This window comes from Podarcis melisellensis (genome assembly GCF_964234715.1).
Source record: "Podarcis melisellensis genome assembly, chromosome: 8".
Classification (NCBI taxonomy): domain Eukaryota; kingdom Metazoa; phylum Chordata; class Lepidosauria; order Squamata; family Lacertidae; genus Podarcis; species Podarcis melisellensis.
The window spans coordinates 59,757,830-59,777,543 of NC_138540.1; the positions used below are offsets into that span (position 1 = coordinate 59,757,830).

At 46.7% G+C, this 19,714-nt stretch overlaps 1 protein-coding gene across 4 annotated transcripts in view; it reads left to right on the forward strand.

Moving 5' to 3' along the window:
• Positions 1 to 19,714, forward strand: part of ADGRB2 (adhesion G protein-coupled receptor B2) — a 167,019-nt gene that overhangs the window by 74,910 nt on the left and 72,395 nt on the right. For all 4 annotated transcript variants that reach the window (XM_081922850.1, XM_081922851.1, XM_081922849.1 and 1 more), the window contains exons 4-5: positions 3,387 to 3,551; positions 19,428 to 19,592. In XM_081922850.1, coding sequence (XP_081778976.1) covers positions 3,387 to 3,551; positions 19,428 to 19,592 — 330 coding nt within the window. The remainder of the gene's footprint in view (positions 1 to 3,386; positions 3,552 to 19,427; positions 19,593 to 19,714) is intronic.

Genomic DNA, 19,714 nt, shown 5'->3' on the forward strand with positions numbered 1-19,714 from the left:
CTGATAGTGAAATGGGCAAAAGCCAGAGTTTAGAGTTGAAAGTGTGTGTGTGATGTGGCCTAGGTGCAAATAGCTGCAGGCTGAAAATGCAGAGAGAGGGGGAGGGAGGGGGGGTGCCATGGCTGAATTCTGCTGGAAACCAAGGCTGTGGCTTTGAGAGAGGATGCTTTTTGAGTGTGGATGTTGTGAACCCCTCCATCATAGGCTCAGATAGTATATATGTGTAAATTAACCACAAAGACACCACAGTCTCCACAGTGCCTCATTTCCAAAATGAAACGTGAACCCTGGGCAAGCTCCTGGGACCCCTGAAATCTTGCCCTACTTGAAGATTGGGGTGGCGTGCAAAAATAAACAGATGAAGGGTATGGGTTCTGGATGCAACCTCTCCCTAGTGTGCAAGTTTTCTCCCTGCAGCAAGGAGCTTTTTGTCTGTGGAACATCAAAACCCACCCACACCCTGATGTCAGACCTGAAATGATGCAGCCCAGAATTCTACCACCTCATTATGTTTAATTTGTAAAGCAAATATGAGCATTTGAGGTGATTCATAGGGTAAGGAAGTTCTATCAGTGGTGATTAGCCGGTTCTGTCTCAATTCAGGTTATTGTTTGATGTTTGATACACTGTGGGAAACAGCTAAATGCCTAACTACTCCAGCTGCCACCCACCCCCAGCAAATTGCAGGTTAGGGATGAGTGAGGAATTTGATCTTTGCAGACTCAGAAACAAATCCACACCTTTTAAACCAACATGCATATTGGAACTAAGGTTTGTAGTCAACTGACTTTTAATCAGAGTAGACCCACTAAAATAAACGAAACCTAAGCTAATAAGGGCCATTAATGTCAATGGGTCTACTCTGAGTAAAGGTTAGTTGACTGCAAACCCTAGTGCCAGCTTTCTTATGCAATTCTCAGTTTGAAAGTGTACTTTGTAGGGAAGAGCACTGGATTTTAATGAATCCTGAACCAGAAGTATGGTCTCCAGAACAAGGCAAGTAATAGTACCCAGTGCTTTTTTCTAAAAAATGTTTAGGGGTACTCTCATTTTGACTCAAGAAAATCACCATTGTATAGTTAAAATTGTGAAAAATAAATACAGTAAATGGACAAAAGTGCAAAGATTCACAAAATGTTTAGGGGTATGCATCCCCCCCGGAAAAAGCACTGATAGTACCTCTTCAACCTTGGTCAGACCACACCTGGTGTTCTGTGTCCAGTGCTGGGCACCACAATTTAAGAAGAATATTGACAAGCTGGAATGTGTGCAGGGGAGGGCAAACAAGATGATGAATATTCTGGAAACCAAGCATTATGTGGAGCAGCTGAGGGAGCTGGATCTGCCTAGGACCCTCGTACCTACGGGACCGCCTCTCCTGGTATGTCCCACAGAGAAATTTACGGTCTGCAAATAAAAACATCCTAAAGATCCCAGGCCACAGAGAGGTTAGGCTGGCCTCAACTAGAGCCAGGGCTTTCTCAGCCGTGGCTCCAATCTGGTGGAACGCTCTGTCACAAGAGACTAGGGCTCTGCGGGACCTGACATCTTTCCGCAGGGCCTGCAAGAGCTGTTCCACCAGGCCTTTGGTCAGGGCGCAGACTGACCCCCTCCTCTGGCAACCTGCACAGGATTTTGCTTGATGGTTGCCATTAATTTGATTTTAATTGATTTTATAATGAATGTTTTTAGAATGTTGAACTATTTTGACTGTTGTTAGCCGCCCTGAGCCCAGCTCTGGCTGGGGAGGGCAGGATATAAATAAAATTTATTTTTTTTATTATTATTATTCTAGAGAAAAGAAGACTGAAAAGTGATATGATAGTGACCTTCAAATATCTGATGGGTTGCCATGTGGAAGATGGAGCAAGCTTGTTTTCTGCTGCTCCAGAGGGGAGGATCCAGACCAATGATTCAGATTACAAGATAGGACTAAAATTAGGAAGAACTTCCTGCTTGTAAGAGCTGTTCAAAAGTGGAACGGACTCCCTTAGAAGTTGGTGGAGTCTCCTTCTTGGAGGTTTTTATGCAGAGGTTGGATGGCCATGTGCCAGGGATTCTTTACTTGCAATTTCTGCATTGCAGGGGGTTGGACTAGATGACCCTTGAGGCCCCTTCCAACTCTACAATTCTAGGATTATGTGAAATTGAGCTTATTTTGGAGTTACCCAAGGCTGAGCTCCCTTCAAATCCCTCTGAACCAAAACTGGGGGCCCCCAAAGCTTTGTGAGCAATTAGAAAATTTGGTACCAAAGAGAGCTGTGGATAACGTGATCTGCAAAAATTGCAATGTTTCTCCCAATTTTCCCATACAATATATGGAAATTGCCAGGGTGGGGAGAGGGTGAGGCAGTATGTTTGTGCATTTTTGTGACTGACACATCTTACTTCTAATCAGAAGGGATTCTATCTTTGTCTGTTAGTCGCTTTGTGCATTGTTTTCCACAAAAATAAATAAATCTTGAAGTGATTTAACAGCAACAATAAATACAAAGTGCAATGAATACAAATATAGCAATTTTTAAAAACAAGTCCATCCACACACAAAAAGGATTTGCCAAGGCCCTCTGGCCAAAGTGCTTTGCGGGAGGGATGTTGATCTTGTCTGTTCTATGTGCTTTGCTAGTTTTCTCTCTTCTGAGTTGGCTGTTTCAGTTAGGATAGACATTTTGCCTGTGGCAGCCTCCTCCAAACACTGTGCTTGCTTGCTTGCTGCTCTGTGCACTACTTCAGCTCTGAACCTCACACATACATGGCTGCATGGCCATAGCTGAGTGGTAGAGCAGCTGCCTTGCATGCCAAAGCTCGTAGGTTCAATCCCTGGTACCTCTGGGTAGGGCAAGAAGAGACCCTCTGAAACCTAGAGAGCTATTGCTATCAATCAGTACTGGCCTAGATGCACCAGGGATTCTTTAGCTGTCATTCCTGCGAGGGCAACTAGTTGGACTAGATGACCCTGTGGATTCCTTCCAGCTCTACAGTTCTCTGATTCTATTACTCTAAATCAGTCACTGCTTTGGTCTCTGAACCACATCTTGTGGTCAGTGCACACCCCAGAAATGTGATAGAGAATGGGAATGGACATCTTGAGAGAAAATACATTTTATAAGTATTTGAACACACATTTGCATGAAATGTTTGGTGCTCTTAAAAAAAACATACACACACATACACAGATTAATGTGGAAAGAGAACAGAATGGAATGGAATGATGCTCAAACACCAGCAGAAGTTATGCCCACCAGAAATAGCCTGATTTGTCCAGCCCTAGGTAAATGGCCACAGCATCAGAGCTACTTCCAGGTCTTCTGTCTGTTCTGGAGGTGGCTGAACCAGCTTTTCTCTGTGTCTGTATGCTTGTGTGCGTGTTTCCCTCTTTCCCACAGGAGACCCTGCAGCAGAAGAGTGGTCCCAGTGGAGCGTCTGTTCACTGACCTGCGGCCAAGGCACCCAGGTGCGGACTCGCTCCTGCGTCTCATCGCCTTACGGGACACTATGTAGCGGGTTGTTGCGGGAGACCCGGATATGCAATAATACCGCCACCTGCCCAGGTAGACGGGGCAAATGGGGAGGGGGCTTGCTGCTGTTTCCCCTTCCTTCCACCCCTTTGTTACGTCTTCCTTCGTTGTGTCAGGTTGCTTTCGTGAGAGATGCCTGTCTGTCATCGCGCTTTGTTTTGTATTCCCAGAATGTTCATTCCAACTGGCATTATTAACATTCATATGCTAATGTGGCTGCACTCTTAGAAGCAGGAATAAACATCCTCTGAAATATTTGGTTCTGTTCTGTTTTTTATTTAGCTTTGCCTCTGTCGCTTCCAGTTCAGTCCCAAGGAAGATTTAGTAACCCATTCGGCACCCCGCCCCGCCCCACCCCACTCCCAAGGACAGGTTCAATTCTGGTTCGCAAGGATGAGACACTTAATAGGTTTAATTAGTTATAAAGCCAATTCAGCCATAACCCATAAGTACTGTGAAGTATTAATGAAATAAAAATGACTAAAACAGCTTGCCGTAAATTTGCCACACGTTTTCTAATGCGCCCTGTTTAATTAAAGAGTATTTTATCCATCCTGCAACAAGGCATCTCTCCTGCCTGATCAATGCCCCATTCCGTTAAAAGGACATACTGTAATGCAAAATTGTGTAGAAACTGAATCTGTTCTCCTTTGAGCCAGTGAGTGTATCAGGAATCCTTTACCTCAGGGCAGCCCAACTTTCCTTGCCAAGTGAGCCACAAGAGTACTTTGGACCTGCAGGGCTTATCCTGCAGGGTGGGGGAATGAGGCCAAAATTTGACACACACATCCCAGGGCCCTAGAGCAATCCCAGCTCCTTCCCAAAGCTGGGAAAGCACTAACTAAGCTTTGGGAAGGTGCACGGAGGACTCTAGGACCCTGTCAGAGCCCTCACACCTCCTTTCCAAAGCCCAGCACCTCACTAACTCAGCTTTGGGAAGGCAGTGTGAGGGCATGGGTAAGGGGCACAAAAGGGCCGTGCATTGAACCACCTTACTTTAAATGGACCCTTATTTTGAGAGCTGGGTGATTGCATCTCCGAAACAGATTCAGCAGGGGTAACCAACCACAGTGGCCTGCAGATGTTCTTGGACTCCAGCTCCCATCAGCCCCAGCAAGCATGGCAAGGGTGATGGGAATTTTGGTCCCAAACAAGAGCACAGTGTTGGCTTTCCCTGATATACAGAATTTTACTTCCAGCATAATCCCGTGCGTGTTTACTCAGAAGGATGTTCAACGGGGCTTACTCCCAGTCAGCATGCATAGGATGGCTGCCTTAAAAGCAGGCAGGACGATACTGAATTGGGGGCAGTGGTGCTGAGGATGGGATGCTTAAGCCTCTCCCCTCTTTCTCAATCTCTCTTCTCCCTCCCTCCCCTGCCTTTACCCTGGTGAGGGAAAATGCACGGTAGGCAGCAGCTGTTTGAGATTTGTTTGAGTTTGAGATTATGGGGTTGTCAGGTGAAAGAGTGAAACATCTGACCCTGGCACTGTTGCTCCTCTTCCCCAGCCTGCTTTTGTTTCATTCAGCAATAAATACAGCCATAAATAAATGAATAAATATAAAATTATGGGTTTCCCTTCATAATGGGTGGTTTGGCATCGAACTGAGCTGCTGAGGAAAGCCAAGCCAAACCACACTTCAAAGTGTGGGGCCAAGGCTGTTGTTGCTCTTGCCACTGTTGTAATCCAAAAAGAAGAGGAAGCCCCCTTGGCCATCATGTAAACAAGGATCACCACCTCCACCTGAAAATTCTTAGAAACTGCCTTTCATCATCCCGCACACCCTTGAAACATTACCAAAACTGCAGTCCTACACATGCCTACCCAGAAACAATTCCCATGAGGTTCAATGTGGGTCATTCCCAGGAATATAGGAGCAGCCCCACTGCTGGGAGGCGTCCTGCCTCTAGGCTGGGAGAGAGCCAAAGGGATATCAAAGATATCAAAAGCATTGCCCAGGCACAGGAAGGGAGGGTGGGAGTCTTCTCTTGCATTTTGTTTTCCTTTTGTTTTACAATTTCCCTCTCCTTGCTTCTACTGGGAGGAAAGTGCTTATTCCAGCTGCATGGCTGGTATATCCCCACCCCCCTCATTTTGGTGGGCATGACAGAGGACTAGGAAGGTTTAAATTCTTCAGATCCAAATTCTTCCCTCGATAAGTTCCTGGTGCACCCAGTTTTACCTCTAACAGACATCCAATGAAGCTGAATAGTAGAAGATTTGCAACAGTTAAAAGAAAGTGTTTCTTCATGCAGCGTATAGTTGAATTATGGAACTTGCTCCTCCAGGAGGCAGTGATGGCCACCAATTTGGATGGCTATAAAAGAGGATTGTACAGATTCCTGGAGGAGAAGGCTACCAATGGCTACTAGACATGGAGGGAGGCAGAAGGATTTCTGAATACCAGTTGCTCAAAACTTGTGCTCAGGTCCTGCTTGTGGGTTTCCCACAAGTATCTGGCAGTGTTTGAAACTCCCATTGTTCTAGGCTCATTTTGCGGCAGGGAATTTCATTAGTGTGAGCAGTTTCTGAGCTTTGGGCGCAGCACTGCACCTAAAATTTCAGATTAAAACTGCAGAGTGGAAGGAAAGGAGGACCTTTTTCTGCCTTCCCACTTCCAGTTACTCTCTGAAGACTGGAGAAGAGACCCTCTTAAGAATATTAGGGGGGTGGGCAGGGGAAGGACTAGACCATGTGAAAAATGAACATAATATTTTAGCTGCATTTCGTTCATTTTCAGCTTTGTATTCTTGTTTTAAAGAAAGTGTGCCCATTGTTGTGCCCATCACCTAGGTTTAAGGTGCCATTTAGCTTTTAGCTTTCATATCTCAGTTTCTAACACTGGTATCTGGTTGTCTGCTGTGAGAACAGGATGCTGGCTTAGATAGACCATTGTCCTGATCCAGAAGATTCTTCTAATGTTACTTTGCCTCATTGTCTTTTAAAGCCATCAGAGTCAGTGGCCATCTCTAGCATGACATGCTGCAGTTGCAAGTTTCAGAACTCTGGTGCTACATACATACTTAATCGACATGCTCATTTTTTAGAATAAGAATATTTACTTTAGGCATGCTTTTGAAAGTGTCCTTGGGCTTCCTTCTTCTTTTCAAGTCATGCTGGCTTTTGCATACCCTGGAAAACTGTGGTGCTTTTAGTATCTTTGATTTAAAGGAGGTTGAAGAGTTGAAATGCATTAATTAGCATTCAGAGCCTATGACAGCTAATCAATGATGGATCACTATCTGCTTGAAAAATCTAACGCCAGCGTGAAGACACTGAACAAAGCTGAATCGGGAGAGCTCAGGAGATCATTGTAGAAATATTTATATATCTGTATAAAAGTTGTTTTTTCCCCTCCACATCATTCTGTTTAATCTCAACTCATCAAAGGCTAGATATCCCTGAATTTCTCGTTGGCCTGTTGGAGGTGAAAGATAATTCCTCATCTTGTTTTTAGGTTTCACCTCATGAATCTTTCAATGGATAAACAATCCAGAAAGCGTTTTTAGATTCTGGAGAAAATTACACAGAACAGCAAAAGGCATCCAATAGGCATATTAGGGGGGAAAAGGGGGGGAGCAAGGAACAACTTACACAGGAATGGTCGTTGGATTAGCTGGAAATTAGAAAGCAGTTTGTTTCCTCAGGCATGAAATTAACCAAATCCAAGAAAAAAGTGGGATGTATCAACAAAAAGATCAGAAGAACAAACTATGTTTTTGGTATTTTTTTAAAAAGTCCCTATGAAAATCCACCAGCATTTTACTGCACATTTCTCCTAATACATTGGTATGCAATTTTGCCTAACACACACATTTATGGAACTGCATTTTTGCATATTGTTTTCACTAATATATGCATTTTATGCGTACTTTCTCTAATACATACATTTTGGGGTTGGAAACAGGATTGCAAATGTCAAGAGGTAGCTGTGTTTTGGTTTGCATATTGTAATGGGAAGTGTGAATTAGACAGGCTTACAATTGAAATGTGAAGCAAGCCCAATTATCACTCCCTACTTGTAAAAGCCCATTACACTGGCTCCTGCACGTCACAAAAGGTCTCAGGTTTCCCCAAAGTATGCTGGTATAACCAAACAATGTCCTCTCTCCCTTTGAAAATATTAAAAGCCAGTAATTATTAATATCTGTCTTGAGCGCTAATCAGCACAACTCCTGGGTCCCTTGTAAAGCAGAGAGATCAGAATTAAAAAGAAAACCTGCTAGTTCTTACATTAGCAAAGCTGAATATTAATTTTTGGAAAACGCAGCAGACTTCAAAGACAGTTTCCCCAGGTTTTTGCAAAGAGAAAATGAAGTACCATGCTCCATTCCTAATTTCAATCATTAAAACATCTGCAAGTCTGGATATAAGATATTGTGAATGGATTTAATGATAAATGAAGCATTGATTAAGTTTGACCAGGAAGCTGTTCAGGTGTTCTCCAAAGAGTTATCAGCTTGGGAGGAACTGGATGATGGAAATCAGTTTTCTGTGTATCAGCATCCACTGTCAAGGCAAAACCCAAATTATCTTGGGAAATTTCTCCCTCTTTCATATTATTTGTAATGGCTGCTGTGATCTCACATCCAAGAGACATGGGTTTGGTAGCAACTGATGGCAGCTTAACCTTTACACTTACTTTCCTCTATTTTGAAAGCTTGTGGAAAGAAGCAAAAATGGGACTGGAAAAATAGATCAAAATGACCACAAATTTTGGCTGGGTATGCATTCCAAGCACATTTCCACCCTGCAATAATTCTGGGCAGTTTGTTAAGGGTTGCGGAGGATTGTAACTCTGTGAGGGATAAACTGCAGTGCTTACAATTCTTAGTGGAGGACGGTGCTTTGAATGTGCTTTAAAATTACACCATAGCCCAAAGCTCACTTGATCCCATCAGGAACAGTTGCTGGAATGATCTTTTAGAGAGTGGTGAGCAAGAGTTGACATGATAGAAATTTATAAAATTATGCATGGCACGGAGAAAGTGGGTAGAGGAGGGGAGGCGAACCTTCTCTCATAACATGCAAATCGTGGACATCCAATGAAGCTGAGTGTTCGAAGATTCAGCAGAAATAAAGGAAAGTACTTCTTTATGCAGCGCATAGTTAAACTACAGAACTCACTCCCATAGGAAGCAGTGATGGTTACCAAACTGGATGGCTTTAAAAGAGGATTAGACAAATTCATGAACGAGAGGGCTATCAAAAGCTACTTGCCATATTAGGAGGCAGTAGTGCTTCTGAATAGCAGTTGCTGGAACCAAAGGAAGAGAAAGTGCTCAGGTCATGCTTGCTGGTCTCCCCCAGACATCTGGTTGGCCACTGTGTTGACATTCTTATGTCCTTAGAATGTCAGGTGGGCAATTTTAGTATGTTGTGCTCCAGAGGCCTTTCTGCATCCAAGCATGAAGTATTGTTCATGTAGAGTGTGCATGCATGAACCCTCCACTGTAGGGCACTGATGCTGAGCCATTCTTTCTTGGCCAGCCCCCTCCAGTGGCACAATGGGTCAATGCATCTGGCTGTTGATCAGAGCAGTGTTTCCCAACCTTTTTTGGGCAAAGGCACACTTCTTTCATGAAAAAAATCTCGAGGCACACCACCATTAGAAAATGTTAAAAAATTTAACTCTGTGCCTATATTGACTATATAAAAAGTACAGTGGTGCCTCGCAAGACGAAATTAATTCGTTCCGCAAGTCTCTTCGTCTTGCGAGTTTTTCGTCTTGCAATGCACGGTTTCCCATAGGAATGCATTGAAAATCAATTAATGCGTTCCTAGGGAAACCGCCTTCAGACCAGGTCCGGGGACAGTCTGTCCCCCGACCTCTTCTGAAGGCTGGGGGGGACAGGGACAAGGGCTTTTCTTCCCAATGCCAGCCTTCAGAAGGCTGTTCTGAAGGCTGGCGGTGGGAAGAAAAGCCCTTCTTCCCACCTCCCGCCCCGCAAGCTCCGGGGACAGGAGGGCTTTGCTGCCAACCGCCAGCATTTTAAAAGCCCCTGCTGTCCCGGGGCGATTTTAAAATGCTGGCGGGCGGGAGCGAAGTCTCCGCTGCCCCGAGGAGATTTTAAAATGCTGGGGGTCGGCAGCGAACGCTTCGCTCCCGCCCGCCAGCATTTTAAGATCGCCCGGGGCAGCGGAGAAGTCTCCACTGTCCCGGGAAGGCAGGCGGGGGGAGCAAAGACTTTTGCCCCCGCCTGCCTTCAGAAGAGGTCCAGGACCTCGTTCCGATGCCCGGCGGCGGGGTGCGAGGTTCCCGCCCCACCGCCCGGCATCGGGGCATCGTTCCGATGCCGGGCGGCGGGGTGCGAGGTTCCCGCCCCACCGCCCGGCATCGGGGCATCGTTCCGATGCCGGGCGGCAAAGTGGGAGAGGTTCCCGCCCCACCGCCCGGCATCGGGGCATCGTTCCGATGCCGGGCGGCGGGGGGAGAGGTTCCCGCCCCACCGCCCGGCATCGGGGCATCGTTCCGATGCCGGGCGGCGGGGGGAGAGGTTCCCGCCCCACCGCCCGGCATCGGGGCATCGTTCCGATGCCGGGCGGTGGGGGGAGAGGTTCCCGCCCCGCCGCCCGGCATCGGAACGATGCCCCGATGCCGGGCGGTGGGGGGAGAGGTTCCCGCCCCACCGCCCGGCATCGGGGCATCGTTCCGATGCCGGGCGGCGGGGGGAGAGGTTCCCGCCCCACCGCCCGGCATCGGGGCATCGTTCCGATGCCGGGCGGCGGGGAGAGAGGTTCCCGCCCCACCGCCCGGCATCGGGGCATCGTTCCGATGCCGGGCGGCGGGGGGAGAGGTTCCCGCCCCACCGCCCGGCATCGGGGCATCGTTCCGATGCCGGGCGGCGGGGGGAGAGGTTCCCGCCCCACCGCCCGGCATCGGGGCATCGTTCCGATGCCGGGCGGCGGGGGGAGAGGTTCCCGCCCCACCGCCCGGCATCGGGGCATCGTTCCGATGCCGGGCGGCGGGGGGAGAGGTTCCCGCCCCACCGCCCGGCATCGGGGCATCGTTCCGATGCCGGGCGGCGGGGGGAGACCTTGCCTCTCCCGCCTCCCTCCCACGGCACACCAGGCAAGGTCTCACGGCACACCAGTGTGCCGCGGAACACCGGTTGGGAAACACTGGATCAGAGGATTGGTAGTTCAAACCCACCTGGGGGTGGCTGTGGGCAAGATTCCTTCGTTGCAGTGGGTTGCACTAGATGACATTCCAACTCAATCATTCTGTGATTCTATTATTCTAACCAGACGTTGGTATTATGTAACAGGGGTGGGGTGGCAAACCGGTGCCTTTGCCCTGGAAGATATTTCTTCCTTCCCACATGAGAAGCATTACACATTTGAGAGGCTTGTCAGCAAATGTGGCTGTGTCATTTTTTTTATTTTTGAAAAGCTGATCCAGATTGTGATTGCCAATTGTCAATGTTGTCATTTCCAGTTTATTGATAGACCACATTACCCCAAAGTACAACTCTGTTCAATGTGGTTTGCAGAAAAACCTAAATCTAAATACAGCAATACAGTAACAATGCATGATTAGACTTATAACTGCTAAAATAATCCTGTTGTACACCACCCCAATCTCCAAGGGGTGCAAGATTCCAGGGGTTCCAGGCTCTTACCAAGGGTTCAGTTTCCATTGAATGAGGGACAATGGAGACTGTGGTGCCTTTGTGATGGTTTATTTACAAATATATACAACCTGAGCCTCTGATGGAGGGGCTCAACACCCCAGAAGGTTTTGCTCCTCCAGTCATCACAGCCTTGGATCCAAGTAGAAATCCAGAATGGCTTTCCTTCTCATGGTTCTGCCTACAGCCTGCTTCTAGCCCAGCTCACATGCTCAGCTAGACCTTTTGTCTTTCTCGCTTCTAGCCAGGTGAGGGAGGGGGCCCATCAGGAGTGGGCCGACCCATTTGCCTCCTGCGACCCATGCTTAGGACCATTACCAAGAAGCTGGCCTGGCTATTTCAAGAATTGAATCTGCCATTAGATTTTAACCCTTGCTGGATTCAGGAATTAGATGAGATGCAGGCATACAACCTAACTCTCCCCCCCCTCAAAAAAAAACTTGCAACAATAATAATCAACAATTAACCATTCATTTAACATATATTAACATTTAAGCAAGCGTACAGCTTACTAATAGGTTGCCAGAATATCCATAAAGCAATCACCTTATGAAGCGTGTGGGGCAAGGCAGGTGAAACCCTCCATCCCCTGGTGGCATCCAACTGCAGGTATTATGCTGTCCATTCAGGAGCAAAATCAGCAGTGCATATATGAATCATTATCACTTGTTGCATACACATAGGAAGCTGCCTTAAGTCACACTGGCACTTGTAGCTCAGTATTATTTGCACCAGCCTTCCCTAGCATGGTGTTCTCTAAATGTTCCCTACAGCCTCCACCATCCCTGACTATTGCCGTGCTGGCTGGGGCTGATGAGAGTGGTAGTGCAAAACATCTGGAGGGCACCAACTTGGGAAAAGCTATTCTACACTGACTGGAAATGGCTCTCCAGGGTTTTGTGCAGGAGTCTTTCCCAGGCCTACCCAGAGATGCCATCAAGGATTGAACTTAACACCTTCTGCATGCAAAGGATGTGCTTTAGTACTGAGCTTATTTTCATTGCACATCACCCTCCCCATTCATTCATAAGTATCAAGTAGAGCATAAATGAATGCAGGCAGGAGTATCTGTTGTGGATTGCATGTGCAACTGCCTTAATTCCACATCATGCTTGTCCCCATTCAAAAGCACAGGCTGTATTATACATTTATGCAGATCTGGATAATTGTTGCACATTGCATGCACAATTGGCTTAATTGTACAACAATCTAGCCTGCTACAGAAGTGTAGAGAGGTTCATTTTCTGGTACATTTCTTGTTGTCATGCTTCACCCAATTATGCTCAAAAAAGATTTAATTTTGCCAGCTTTTTTTAAAAAGCCAAATTTATATTTTTTGTCAATCTTGCAATGTTATCCCTGAAAGGTAGAACACTTCAGATTGCAGTTTCTTTTAGAGCAGATAAATTCTAGTTGCATTTTAAAAACTGAACACTTCTAGCCAGCTCTCTGCAAAGCTTAAATCAAGAAGAGGATGTGCTCATGATGTATGCCGACCATTTTTAGAACAGAGTTTGACTGCCTGTCTGTTCCTCTTTCCACCCAGGCTGGACTAGACAGCAGAATGGAGGGCGTAATAAAGCTTCAATGTCTGTTTATGTAGCTGTGTACTTTCATAACAGGGAAGGAGGGGAAGCAAAATGTATTCTATTTTTCAGTAATGGGGATTCTGCTGCTCTCTTGAAATGACGGAGCACTGATTTGACTTTGGGGGAATGCGACAGAAGATAAAAACTGTCTTTGTGGGCAGGTGGAAAGTCCAGATAATTCAGCATTCTGCCTTCTGACACTAGGCAACTAAATGCCTTGGGGAAGATGTTTCCTAGCACACAACAGAGACAAGGTATCTCTTACTTATTTATCAGAATTATTATTACATGCTCTTCACCAGAAGGTTTCGGGGTGGGTCATAGCAATGTAAAATAAAAGATTAAAAAAAGTTTGAAAGAAATTTCAATCACATCTAGTTTGGATCACTATATCTCAAGCAGGCCTGCCAGCTTGGCCCCGGGACTGTGGGTGCCTAGGGTCATGCATGCCCAATGTCAGCAAGCCCACTAGTGTGTGCACCTGATATCAGCATGCTGACATCACACGCAGGCATCAGTGGATGTGCTGACATTGGACGTATTGATGTTGGAGGCATATGGCCCCGGCACAAAAAACTGTGGGTACCTGACGCCTTCATAGGGAATGCTGGGGGGGGGGGCTGAAGCACTCAGGGGGCCCCGTACCTGGTGCATAAGATCTCAAATTTCAAAAACCAGGGTAAAGGGGTGTGTCTTCCGTATGTGACAGAAGCTGCACAATGAAGCAATGAAGGTGTCAAGCACACCTTTGTGGGGAGGGGAATTCCACAACTTAGGAGCTGCCACAGAGAATGATGTCACCTTGGCCATATCTCCCATCTGGATAGACTTGCTAGAGAAACTCAGTAGACAGACTAGCAGATATGGACTCTGATCAACTGGACCTTGCCAACTAGGACTGACTAGCATTGAAACTTCATACAGTTTGGATATTCCATGGATACATTTGAGATCAGAAGCATTTCCTGAAATGGTTAGAGATCCAGGGAGAGGGCTGAAAGAGAGTCTCACACAGGAACACTGGAGCAGCTTTGAACTCTATTTGCCCAAGCTGATAAATTAGCTTGATCTGGCAGCTTTTATAAGGTCAGGCAATGTGACATGGTGCACTCTGGCTGAATGTTGTTGAGAGGCTTCCTTGGCTGGTGTATGTAGTCTCTTTGCGGTCCTTCCTTTGGCTGTTTGTTTGTTGCCCTAGGGAAAAGATAACTTCCTTTTTACCCAGTCACACCATTGGTTTATACAACCAAGTATTGACATTCTAGGGTTTCAGTCAGGGGTCTTTCCCAGCCCAATGTGGAGATGTTGGGAATTGAACTTGGGGTTCCTGGTTGAATCCACTCCTGAATTCCCTCAGGCAACATTTTGGGTATTCACTGTAATGGGTTCAAAAAAGCAAAAACAAAACAAAACACCAGCATTGAATGGGATTTGTCAGATCATCTAATTCACCAGCCCTTTCTTGCAATGATGTATAAGCAGAAAGATCTTCATAATGTTAAGCCTTATAAGTAGAAAGTTACTCATAGTGATGTGCCTATACCTCTGCACCCCGCGTCTCAGACCAGTTGCTTTGCGTTCTATCCTCAGAAGATAGGACGAAGCACTACTCCTTTTCTCTGTTTCATTCTTTCTCCACTGACCCTGTGCAAACCTTCTTTGTACCCCCGATATGCCTTTCCTGCTCTGCTACCCCAAGCCCAAGCCTTTCCCCTCCCTGGCTGAGATGGAGGCCCAGCCATGATTGCTGTGTGCTGTGTTGCAGTTCACGGCCTATGGGAGGATTGGTCCCCCTGGAGTCTGTGCTCGATGACTTGTGGGCAAGGGTCGCGGACCAGAATGCGGCAATGCGTTGCTCCACAATACGGTGGAAAGGCCTGCAAGGGGCCTGAGGTGCAGAATAAATCCTGCAATATCGCTCTCTGCCCTGGTTAGTAACTAGCTCCTTGGATTCCCCCCTCCCTTCCTTCACCCCTGCCAAGGTTTTCCTACTTTCCCAAAAGATAAGTTCTCTTTTGTCTCCATTCTGTACTAATAGACCAGAGGTCACAAACCTTTGGCTCATTAGACATTGCTGAACTACAACTTCCATCACCCCTGACTATTCACGATAATGGCTAGGGTTTATGGGAGTTGGAGTCCTACAACCTCAGGTGAGCTTCAGGTCCTCTGCTCCTTGACTAGACAGAGTCACACAATCATTTCTAAGCACGATAAAATGGTCTTCTGATATCACTAACATGGTCTGGGGGTTGAAGTTGTTTTTTAGCCTTTCAGGGCCTAGGTAATTTGTGATTTTTTCAACATGAAGTGGGGAGTGTGAGAGGGAAAATCAGCTTGTGGTAGCCTTTTCCTCGGAAATGGTCTTTGGGGCTAAAATTCCTCCTGGGTGAGAGGGAAACTGCATTGCTGAATGCTGCAACCACACAGAAACACACACATACTGGCCTTACCCTAAGACGTTGTTCTTTCCACCCTCTAGCTGGAGCCAGTACAGTAGGGATCTCTCTTCTGATGTATGGAATTGACTTAGATTTGCCATCCTCCCCCCAACCTCTGTCCAGCACATACACACATGCTTTATGAAATCTTCGGACTATTAGTGGTAGGCAGTGTCAGGAAGTAGGATGTCTAAGTGAATTAAAGACCCTCCTGGCTATAATGCTTCCTCCCACTGCTTTTATCAGGTAGTGGAAATAAAAGAATAAAGAGTTAGCTCCCCAGGGAAGCTCAGGCTTTCACTCAATGCCTGCAGCTTCCATCACTAGCACAGAACACAAACAAACTTCTCCCCCAGCTGGCTCAAAGACCTTTGCACTCAGAAATTGGACTTCCAATAACTTTTACTACTGCTTTGAAGCAACAACAACAAAATATTTGAAATAAAATTGCAAAAGTGTCCTAAGACCCATTAAGATATAAAGTGACAAATAATTAATCAACAGTTTAAGAGCATTTGGAGTACAATTAACACACACTAAAAAATTTGTTTAAAAAGAAAACTACCTTAGCCTGCTTACCAGCCTTGATTCATCCACCCTCCAAGGCAAAATCTGGTTTGTATGCCTTCGATCTAAAAGCATGCTTCACCCGTTTTAAATGTATTTATTCTGTTATTACTTTTATATCCCAGCTGTTCTCCAAGGTGGAGAACAACAACCCTGTGAGGTAGGTTGGAATGAAAGATGATGACTAGTCCAAAATCTCTCAATGAGCTTCATGGCTGAGGATTTGAACCTTGGTCACCCAAGTCCTAGTCCAACACTCAAACCACTACATTGCACTGGGCAAACCATTGTTTTCTTTAGCCTAACTGTGTTTTTTACAAATTGTGGCTTGTTTTAACTATTGTTTGGCAGTCTTTCCAAACCCAACAGCCATGGTTTGTTCACCCCACACTCTCATCAAGCTACAAAAAGCACAAGGCAAGAACAGCTGGAAAACAACCCAAGTTTAGAGGAAACAAACCATGTCTTCTTTTTTCATCTGTGACACCTCACATCTGTGGTTTGTTGAAAAACTATGGTTAAAACAACCATGGCTTTGCATTAATGGCAGGGGGTCTTTGTATTTTTAAATGTGAATGCCAAATGGAATTAGATCTAGCTGTGCATTCCAGTACTGATTGTTCTGAAATATAGCTTGTTGGGTATTTTAGCATTACAGAAGAAGGTGTTTTGCGTTCTAAGCAGAACCAAGTAGCGTCAGATCACAGCCTGTCTGTAGTTCCACTAAGGAGGCTGCGACTCTCACTGGTTGCCATAAATCTCTTCAGAGAAACCAAGAGGGCTGCCTCGCGCATGCTTTTGTTTTTCCTCCTCTCCACGCTGCTCCTGTCCTTCGGGTGTTGTGTGCTTTTCAGAGCAAGACTGTCGGCCAGGCTTGTACAATAGGGAGCCCCTCTGGCCATACACAGCTCACCATCTAATTTTTGTGAGCTGCCTGGTGCCTGGGGCCACAAAAATGGGAAGGAGAAGAGTGTCTGGTGTCATGCAGCCCTGTTGGAAACAAAGCCTTTCTTGTTTGGGGCCTTCTTAATGACTGATTTCGTACATGACCTCTGTCAACCTTCTGTGCTAAGTGAGGATTGCAATTATATCCATGTGTCAGACACTGCAGGGTCTCTGGCTGTTGGCAGGACCAGACCTTGGAAGCAGTGGATAATTTTCAGGAACATAGGAAGCTGCCTTATTCAGTGTCAGACCTGTGGTCCATCTAGCTCAGTATTGTCTGCACTGACTGGCAGCAGCTCTCCAGGGTTTCAGACAGGGACCTTTCCCAACCCTCTTTGGAGATTCCAAGGATTGGACCTAGGACCTTTGTGTAGAACAAATGCTCTGCCACTGAGCTGTGGCTCCTAGACAGTCCTTTATACCACTGGTCCATCTAGCTCAGCATTGCCTACACTTACTGGCAGCAGCTCTCCAAGGTTTCAGATGGAACATCTCCATTCCTAGCCCTATCTGGAGATGACAGGGATTGAACCAGAGACCTTCTGCATACAAAGCATGTGTTCTAGCATGCTATACTATGGCCTTGCCCAAAGCTGCACTTGGCTAGCTGATTAGATGCCAAGGAGTGAGGAGTCCCAGACTGGAGAGGTGGTCTGCAGTGGAAAGGGTAAGGCAAAGGAGGTGGGAAGGAAAGCACTTTAGCAAGGGCAATAACACACCTAGTGGCTCATCCAGCATCAGACTGAGAAGTCAAAGCTGAACGGAGGTGTCATTGCCCCCAGCCTCTGCCATATCTCTGTCTTGGCTGATGCTTGGCATTGGCTGGAGCCTTAAGATGGCCAATGAGGTCACCATCTTAACAGAGCCATCTCTGAAATTCTGTATTGAGCCTCCAAGTCATGCTGAACCACAGACAGGAGGGGTTGGGGGAAGCAGAGCCAGCAAGGATGGAGAAGAGGGTGGGGCACTGAGGGTTTCTGTCTTATCATGGTTTACCAGAAATGAGTAGCCTGCTGCTGGCTGCCCAGTTGTTTCCACCTTGTTCCCTCCCTGGATAAACAAACCAGGGTGAAGCCTTCTCTTCCCTTTCTGCCCGAACCAAGGACTGCGGTTTGTTGCTTCCTAACAACTCGTGCTCTGTAAGGGCTCAACAAACTATGGCTTAAAGCTGGTTAGAGATCATGGCTTGTTAGGGAACAAGAAACCACAATCCCTGGTGATTGGTTCTTTAAATTTATATACTGCCTTTCTGCTCAGGTACTTAAGGTGATTTTATTTTAAACTCGCTAAAACAAATACATAGTTTTGAACCCAAAGGTGACCCCGTGGTCATGAGCAACTGAAGAAGGTCCTGGTTTTATTTTCCCTACTTGCCTCCCTTGCTCTATTCTTCCTTCCCACAAGGCTAATGGTCCTGTGCATGGGGGGGGGGGGGAACAGTAGGACTGGAACAGACTCTGAAGTTGTCTTTGCCTGCCTCCCTCAAAGGATGGTTAGGATGCAATGGGAAGCCAAGCTCAGTTGTGAATCTCCCACTTGCACCAAGAAAGGAGCAAAGCAGGAATGCAACCTGACATTATTGTAAGCAAATGTGGTCCATGTATATGCCGAGCCTTTGAGTCTAGATACACAGGCACCATATTTTTGTCTATTTTTATCAACCGGCCTTTAGACTCACCATTCGTTTCTTCCCTGCCCTGCATGTGGTGCAGGACTGAGCTTACTGATTGGAGCCGTCTCAGTGGTGCTGCTGAGCTGTTCCTTGTGGGAAGAGACTTCTAGCAAATGGGCTTCCACCGGGTGTAGTGATGATGGTCGTCAGCTTGGATGGCTTTTATGTATTGCGTATTTATTTCATTTGCAGATTTATAAACAGCTTCACAATTGAAAGCTACCAAAGGGATGTGCAAGAAGATAACACTCAAAAGGTTACAGGCTCAGTAAAGTTAAAGCAATAAAATGTACAGAATTTTTTTTAAAAAAGGATTAGACTTGACAAATCCAAAGAAACTCCAAAGAAACACCAGCATCAAAAAGCATCTCTCCGCTTTCCAACCATCCTGCCATCAGCTCATGCTGGGGAGAGTTTAGTCATGCTAAACCTTCAGAGCAGGATAGCACAAACTCATGGAGGATGGGGCTATCAGTGACTATTAGTCACAAGGTCTCTGTTCTACCTCCACTGTTAGAGGCAACAGGCCTCTGAATAGTGGTTTCTGGGGACCACAAGTTCCAGAGGCATCTAGTTGATCCCTGTGGAAGGCTGGGCAATATGGGCCTTTGACTTGACCCACCAGGGCTCTTCTCATGCTCTTAGCTGGTAGGTGGCTCCTTGGGCCCAGACCCTCAAGGCCGTGTCCACCGACCCCACCATCTGCTTATGCTTCCAGTCCCCAGCTGCTGCTCCCTCTTTACTCTTGTTCCAGAAGCCCTTCCACCATGGTAGACTGGGTGGGTGGGGTTTGTTAGCTGATTTATTTTCCCAAATCCTAGTGATCCTGGCCAGAGTTGACCTGCATGGTGGGTAGGTGGGAGAGCTGGCCTGTTATCAATTGGAGTTTAATGTATGGGGCAAATGTGGGTTGGAAGATCCTGCCTCAGAGGAGGTGGATGAGAAGCTGACAAGGACTGGTTGGGTGCCAAAAAAGAGACAGAGGGACATCTTCATGGGGCATTTTCTTGTGCAACCTCGTCATGCACTAATTGAGATTTTCCCTGTGCTTTTCTCTAATAGTGGAAGGCCAGTGGCTGGACTGGGGATCCTGGAGCCGCTGCTCGGTGTCGTGTTCCAACGGGACTCAGCAGCGCACCCGCAAATGCAGCGTCTCAGCTCACGGCTGGGCAGAGTGCCGAGGGGCTCATGCCGATGCCAGGGAGTGTTACAACCCCGAATGTCCAGGTAGGGAACCCACGAGTCTCCATACGCAGGTGGCAAGCAGACAGGGGAAGGTTGCAGTTGTAGCTCCAGAGGGACTGCAGAGCCAGTCGCCACATCTAAGTGAGAATTCCCAGCATGCTAGT